Raw genomic sequence first — 7866 nt, 5'->3', positions numbered from 1 at the left:
GCCCCGCATCGAGCCCCGCATCGAGCCCCGCATCGAGCCCCGCATCGGGCTCCCTGCTCCCTGCTCCGCGGGAAGCCTGCTTCTCCCTCTCCCACTCCCCCTGCTTGTGTTCCCTGTCTCACTATATCTCTCTCTGTCAAATAAATAAATAAAATCTTTAAAAAAAATAAATAAATAAAAGGAACATAAGGAAAATATTTTCCTGCTCATTTTATATCAGTAGTGGATAAATGTCACTGTGATATAGCAATTTTATATCAGTTTCATTTTATATCAGTTTACAATAATTTTATTTTAGTCTTTTTGATTTTCTGTTTAGAGCAAAACAGAATTGCATGATTATCTTGTCCAACAATCAAAATTTACGTAAGTAAAACAGGTAATTTACTGGCAGATAAACCTATATTTCTGGAAATGTTGATAATTCTTCCTAGCTCTAAAATTCTATGAATTATCAAAGAATTAAAAAATAATGAAATGTTTCAGATGTGAATTAAATATAGAAAAATTCAGAATAAGGTATATTCAGTGGGAAACATATATACTTTATCACAGCTTCTATCTGAAATATGTGGTGTTGAACAAGAAAAGGACAGACAACTCATAATGATCACCGGGATTTTTAAATTTAAGTTTACTGAAGACAAAAATCTGACTTCCAAATTATTATTATCAACAATTACTCAGCCATCTTAACTGTGTCTGCTAACTACATACTATCTTATTTGTCTTTTTTAGCCAGAAAGGAAGTCCTTCAAAAAACAAAACAATCACCAAATGTCCTCTGTCAGAGAAAGTCTAAGGCATGAAGAGACAGAAGCTTTACTTAGGAGGATTATATTTCTACCAGTATGGGACATGATGTTATCTGAAAGTACTGAAAATTAAAAAGCGGGACAGTTTTCTAGCTCCTGAATTAGGTCTTTCACAGCGTGAACTAACAAAATTAACCATCAGGTCAGTTTTTTTTTTTAGTAACATGTCACAGTGACAAACGTTTAGCCATATGTATCAATGGAGAAAAGCAATTATTTAATATTTTCCCACTAGGCTTTAGGGATAACTCACTCTCTCTCTTATCTCATTGGTTCTACTTCCTCTCACCCATCTCTAAATATTGATGTGCTCAGTCTTTGCTTCTCTTCTCTGCCTGTATTCACTTCCTAGGCGATTTCATTCAGCGCCATGGCAGCATCTGTACACCAGTGACTCCCAAATTTGTATCTCTAGTCCCCAACTCTCTCCTGAGCCCTGGACTTGTCTATGCTATTGTTTACTCTCCATTCCTGCTTGAATGTGCAAGAAGCATTTAAATTTACTGTGACCAAAATAGAACCCCATATGTGGACTTCTTCTAATCTTCCTCCTTCTCCATCTTCCATCTTATTCATCCAGGATAAAAATGTAGGATACCATGCTTGCCTCCTCTCTCTCATGCCAACATCCTTACCATGGCCAAGTCTTTACATGATCTGGTTCCTGCTTATCTCTCTCTGTCCTCCCCTCCCACACTCTGCCTAGCTCATGTTGACCTAGTCCCATGGACTTCTGGCAGTTCCTTTTACAAGCCAGTCATTCCCACCTCAGAACCCTTGCACGTGCTTGTCCTATAGTCATTCCCCTGTTGCACCTCCAGTGTGCTCTATTCTCTCACCCTGCATTTTCTCCACAACACATATCATGAGCTGACTACCTATTATATATTTGTATGTTTATTTGTGTGTCTTATTCATTGTTGTATCCTCAACTTCTAGAAAAATACTTGGTACATGGCAAGCACTCAGTAGTGGATAAATGTCACTGTGATATAGCAATGCCCTAATAAAATGGTGATCTGTACGATGGAATTCCAAAACATGTGACATACTTATATCAATTTATAAATATAATGTGGTCTTTATTTTTATACAAAAATTTTGCATTATTCATAACTTTCTAATTCATTAATTTAAAAAATATATAAATATAAAAATATTTATAAAAATATAAGTATATATAAGCAAAATAAATAGTACAATGAAGCACAGTATTTACTGTTACCAGATGAAGAAAAAGGGAACAGTTTAAAAAACCACTAAATTTAAGAATTAACAAACATTTTTAGGACTCACAAATTTAAACTCAAACTCCCTACCAACAGCTACTAAATATATAAAGATTTATTACTTACCAATAAGCTTTGATGTTGTGATAATCTCTATCTATTATTTGGGTATAATATGACAACTTTAGTATTTTAATTAATTCACACTTAGGACAAATTAGGAAGCTCATAATTCTTTCATATAAAATTAACATATTAATAGATGAGAAAATGAAAGTTAATTTAAGGAAATTTTACACTGTTAACAAATTTCATGGAAATGTGACATGGAAAATTATAAAAATGCACTTACTTTTTTCATCAGCTTTGTCTTTTATTGCTATGGTATCATTACTCAGAGACACAGTCTGTGCATTCAGAATATCTGTTCTCATTCCAGGAAATTTTGGAGAAGAAATGAAGCGGCCTTCATAAGAATATAAATAGATACCCCCACCATCTACAAGAAGAAAATGTCTAAAAAAAAAAAAAAAAAAGAATAAAATACATTCTCAAATAGAAGCTTACTATATTTTCATTTTTATATTAGAGAATAGTTTATTCTTTGGAAAAATCTAAATCTAATTTTTTTTCCTTAAAATTTATGATATTGCAGGGCGCCTGAGTGGCTCAGTCGTTAAGCGTCTGCCTTCGGCTCAGGTCATGATCCCAGGGTCCTGGGATCGAGCCCCGCATCGGGCTCCCTGCTCGGCGGGAAGCCTGCTTCTCCCTCTCCCACTCCCCCTGCTTGTGTTCCCTCTCTCGCTGTCTCTCTGTCAAATAAATAAATAAAATCTTTAAAAAAAAAAAAAATTTATGATATTGCAAAAAACAATTCAAACAATAAAGGGAAAGCAAAAGATCTCTTGCAATCCTATCTCTATAGAGATAATTTAGGGCAAAGTATAGATATATTATAATTTCATTTTATTAAGTCATTCCTGATAGACATTTATTTCAAATTATTCATTGCTTTAAAGAATGTCTAGTATATACACATTTCTACATGTCTACCTTACTTATTTTCTTAGTATAACTTCTAGAAATGCAATAATTGGATCAGAGGGCATATACTTATAAAATTTTAATATAGGTTTTTAAACTGCCCTTTGAAAGGTTGTAATAGTTTACACTCATACTACTGCCATATTGGAGTGCCTGATTCCTCGATGCTGAACACAGTATTACTTTTTAAAATCTTATGTTCAAAACTGTAATATCCTTGATTCAGAACTATTTCTTGATTCAGGAATTGCTAAGTGTTCTTTCTTGGCATGGAAACAAATATATACTAAAATTTTAATTAAATTAATACTTGAGTATTGGTGTGTAGTTCAATAATTGAAGGGTTTGGCCCTTACACATCAGTGTATGAAAACAATATTTGCTAATGTTGACAAAGTGACACATCATATTAGTATACATTTTTTCTTTGTTTCAATACTAAAAACTTTTTTTCTCCTGAACAAGACACTATAAGCTTTTAACCTCCTTGTGAGTAAACCTGTGTTTCGAAGGGCAAACATTTCTAAATGTAGAAATAGGACAAACATTAGGCAGTAAGTAAATTACTCTTTACCTAATCAGTTATGCCATTAACATATGCCTTTACTAAGAGCATATTCAATACACTTATAAGTAATGTATAAATAAATTTATTTGGCACTGTTTGAGTAAAAAGAATTTCAGAAATATGGTTTTTTAGATAGGTGACATCTTACTTTTTAAGTGGAAAAGATGTCTTTTTGTATTAAAAATGTATGATGTTACAAAATAATATTATTTCAATATCACCAAACAGATGATACAAAATTTGACACAAAATTTTCTCAATCACTCAAGGTCATCAATATGATGATCATCTTCTTCAGTAACTGTTTAAGTGACAGCTTTGGTACTCATGAGAATCTGTTGGTGAACCAGAGTAATTAAGCTATTCAGCTATACAGTTCTGTGCTTTTCGTTTTCTCTATGCTGCCTTGCCAGGCAGTCACTTTTCTTCTTGTCCTTGTGCCAGCCTCTCACAGCCCACCAGCATTCCTCCTCTGGTTTGCTATTTATAAAAGGCTGTGGGTTAGAAAACCTGATAACAACACTATTAAGAGATTGCCTAGGTGGCGAGTAAAGGAATGAGGAATAAAATACATGGTTTTAGTGCAAAGATTTCATGGGTAGCTATTTTAGGCAATTGTTGATTTCTATTTTCAAACTTTATTCCTGGTTTTGTTGGGTTGTAGCTTTCTAAGACTGACCTCTGATTCAGTAGGATATCACTGTACTTGATAGACTGACTGATGATAGTTTTTATGGAAAAGTGTGGGTTCTTGAGGAATAGCTATTCCCACTTTACTCCAGTTTGTTGGCCTGGAGTTTCATCGTCCTGTATACACCGAAGGCGTGGGTAAAGAATATTATTTTTCAAACTTCAGGTCACAGCCACGTAGTGGCTCATAAAATCAATGTGTTTCAAATATTTAAAACCAAAGACAAGAACAGAACAGAATAAAAAATAAGGGCCCTGAGGTCACAAAGATCTCATAGTAACTCCCCTGTTTCTTTCTTTTTTTTTTTTTTTTAAAGATTTTATTTATTGGAGAGAGAGAGAGAAGGGGACATGAGATGGGGGAGGGATAGAAGGAGAGGGAGAAGCAGACTCCCCACTGAGTGCAGGGCCCAACCTGGGGCTTGATCCCAGAGCCCTGAGATCATGACCTGAGCTGAAGTCAGAAGCTTAACTGACTGAGCCACCCAGGTGCCCCAATCCCTCTCATTCTCTCAGATCATTACTTTGATATTTACTTATAATAAATTTATTTATTTATTTTTTTAAAGATTTTATTTATTTATTTGAGAGAGAGAGTGAGCACGAGAGGGGGGAGCGGGAGAGGGAGAAGCAGACTCCCCACTGAGCAGGGAGCCCGATGCGGGACTCGATCCCGGGACTCCAGGATCATGACCTGAGCTGAAGGCAGTCGCCCAACCAACTGAGCCACCCAGGCGCCCTACTTATAATAAATTTAGTCTCATCATTCTTAATAAATTAATACCTTTTATATTTCTCGATTTAAATTTTTAGTATAGTAAATGCTGAGACATATAATCTATATATAACCCTCAAGAACTTTTTAAGAGTGTAGAGAGGGGTGCCTTGGTGGCTCAGTCAGTTAAGCATCCGACTCTGGATCTCAGCTCAGGTCTTGATCTCAGGGTCATGAGTTCAAGCTCTGCATTGGGCTCTACACTGGACATGTAGCTACTAAAAAAAAAAAAAAAAGAAGGTAGAGAAATTCTGAGACCAACAAGCTTCAGAACCATTGACCTAATAGCTTATTCTTACTTTTTTCCTTTAAAATAAATAGAAACAGGGGCGCCTGGGTGGCTCAGTTGGTTAAGCAACTGCCTTCGGCTCAGGTCATGATCCCAGGGTCCTGGAATCAAGCCCCACATCGGGCTCCCTGCTCAGTGGTGAGCCTGCTTCTCCCTCTCCCACACCCTGCTTGTGCTCTCTCTCTGTCAAAGGAATAAATAAAACCTTAAAAAAAAAAAATAGAAACAGATTGATTCCAAATGACTAATGTACCATTCTGTAAGTGGCATGCTTTAGAGTGCTTTACTGCAGGGCGCCTGGGTGGCTCAGTTAGTTAAGCAACTGCCTTCGGCTCAGGTCATGATCCTGGAGTCCCTGGATCGAGTTCTGCATCGGGCTCCTTGCTTGGCAGGGAGTCTGCTTCTCCCTCTGACCCCCTCCCCCCTCTCATGTGCTCTCTCTCTCATCCTCTCTCTCTCAAATAAATAAATAAAATCTTTAAAAAAAAAAAAAAAAAGAGTGCTTTACTGCAATCTGAAATATTTTAACCCCCTATTCAATAGTCAAACATGATAAACACATACCTTTCTGCCTGCAGAATTAAACTAACAGTTCCTTCTTTAAGATCAAATATAAGTGGTGTATTCCAGTTCTTCGTACTAAAAGATCAATAAAATGGATATTTATTAACATTTAAAATACCAAATACTTTTTAATAAATAGATAAGTATTCATTATAAATACTGTCATCAGTTTCATCATAACTGTATATATTTCTATTATAGCACTAGGCACATTGTTCTGAAATCATTCACTTAAATGTCTGTATCCCTGAGCAGAAATCAAACTCTGTATAAGTAATAAGTATTTAATAGTAAACGTTCAACAAATGTTTATTCTAGGTATCACAATATGTGAATTGAGGAATCCTAAGTGCAAGTTCTGTCATTTATTAGCTCTGTGATTTGGGCAAGTCATCTTATGTTTCTCATCTAATAAATTGTAGCAGTATGGCTTGGTAAAGAAAGGACACATTTTTGGCTAGCCAAGGATTAGCGATCTGGTTTCACCACCTGTCGGCCATATGATCTTAATAAGCTTAACCTCCTAAGCATCAGTTTCTTTACTTGTAAAATGGAGATAATGGCGACTCACCTAAAGTGTCTAGCTAACTGCCTCTTATATATGAGATACTGAACAAACAGAAACTATAATAACAATAATGTTATGACCATGAGCATTTTTCCTACAGGTCTCCCAATGTTACTGTTAGTCCAAATGAAGATTTCTGTGAAGCATTCTGTAAACTGTAAAATACTATGTAAATGTAAGCTATGACCATGCTTATTGAATAAATGGATAAATAAATGAACAAATAACTCTTTTGGTTTCTATAGTGTAATATGATTCAAAGACAGGAAAGAGGGAGAGAACATTTACAAACTGAAAACCCACCCCAAATCATCAAAGTTTCAGTTTAAAATGTTTTATTACTCTTAAATATTCTGAATTCCTCTCAATTATTTTCATGAAACCAATTCTTTAAATCAGATTAAATCTCATATTCAGATCCAGAAAGTGCAGGAAGGGGAAGGATGCAGTAAGTGGGCATACTGGTGGGAAATTAATACTTGCTAATGCAAAGAGTCTGGCACCCGCTTCAATAAGTAAATGCACACACAAAGCGAAACAATGAATAAAATACTAATAATTAGTAAGCCTGGTGTTCACAGGTATGATAAAGATATGTGCTTTATACTTTAGAAAAGATATCATAGCATGCTTCATTTATGTAGTCATTAGAATTAACCTTCATTCTTTAATAAGAATAGTGATTGTGAGGTTTTTTAAATGTCCCCTTGCAAAACATCTGATATTTATGACTACTGGGATATATATACCTGCCATGTAAATATAAACTCCCTAAACCACATTGGTGAATAGAGCAAGGGTATTTTTCTATACAATTATTTGAAAAATCAAATGAAAATTTAACATAGAATACTTATGTATTATTTACTTTTTCTGGAACTTTTCATATAAACCACTATATTGCTTACATGCTTGTTTTAAAAATTATATTTTTATTACTAAAAAAGGGGTAACAGCTATTAAGAACTAAGAGTCAAACCCCAGCTCTTCCTTTAGTAAGGCAGTTTAGTAATTTGACCTAGGGTGAGTTACTTAAATACTCTGTGTGTCCTTTAGTTTCTTCATCTTGTAAAATGGGAATAATAATACTCAACACACAGGGTAAATTAGACCAGGACCATAACAGACAGTATAATAGTGCTCGATAAACGATAGTTGTTGTTATCTAAAATACTAGTAGGTTTTCTGGGGCCTCTGGCTGGCTCAGTCGGTAGAGGATGCGACTTGATCTCGGAGCTGTGAGTTTGAGCCCCACGTTGGGTGTAGAGATTACTTAAAAATAAAATCTTTAATACATAAATAAAGAAAATATAAACACTAGTAG

At 35.1% G+C, this 7866-nt stretch overlaps 2 protein-coding genes across 7 annotated transcripts in view; one reads left to right on the top strand and one right to left on the bottom strand.

Annotated features, from left to right (window-relative positions):
- Window positions 1–7866, bottom strand: part of IFT80 (intraflagellar transport 80) — a 120310-nt gene that overhangs the window by 27357 nt on the left and 85087 nt on the right. For 3 of the 4 annotated variants that reach the window (XM_032407323.1, XM_032407326.1, XM_032407324.1), the window contains 2 exons: window positions 5975–6049; window positions 2397–2560 (listed from right to left, as the gene is read on the bottom strand). In XM_032407323.1, coding sequence (XP_032263214.1) covers window positions 2397–2560; window positions 5975–6049 — 239 coding nt within the window. The remainder of the gene's footprint in view (window positions 1–2396; window positions 2561–5974; window positions 6050–7866) is intronic. The other variant, XM_032407325.1, reaches the window with a different exon arrangement.
- Window positions 1–7866, top strand: part of CUNH3orf80 (chromosome unknown C3orf80 homolog) — a 128373-nt gene that overhangs the window by 52366 nt on the left and 68141 nt on the right. Inside the window, exon 2 of one of the 3 annotated variants that reach the window (XM_032407329.1) lies at window positions 2484–2557. The exons of 1 other annotated variant lie outside the window; for it this stretch is intronic. The gene's annotated coding sequence lies outside the window, so the exon portion shown is untranslated. Of the gene's footprint in view, window positions 1–319; window positions 494–2483; window positions 2558–7866 lie in introns of those variants that run through there. One more of the 3 variants, XM_032407332.1, reaches the window with a different exon arrangement.

The sequence above is a fragment of the Phoca vitulina genome, unplaced genomic scaffold (assembly GCF_004348235.1).
Source record: "Phoca vitulina isolate PV1807 unplaced genomic scaffold, GSC_HSeal_1.0 scaffold8, whole genome shotgun sequence".
NCBI lineage: Eukaryota > Metazoa > Chordata > Mammalia > Carnivora > Phocidae > Phoca > Phoca vitulina.
This window is presented reverse-complemented; position numbering and strand designations above follow the sequence as displayed.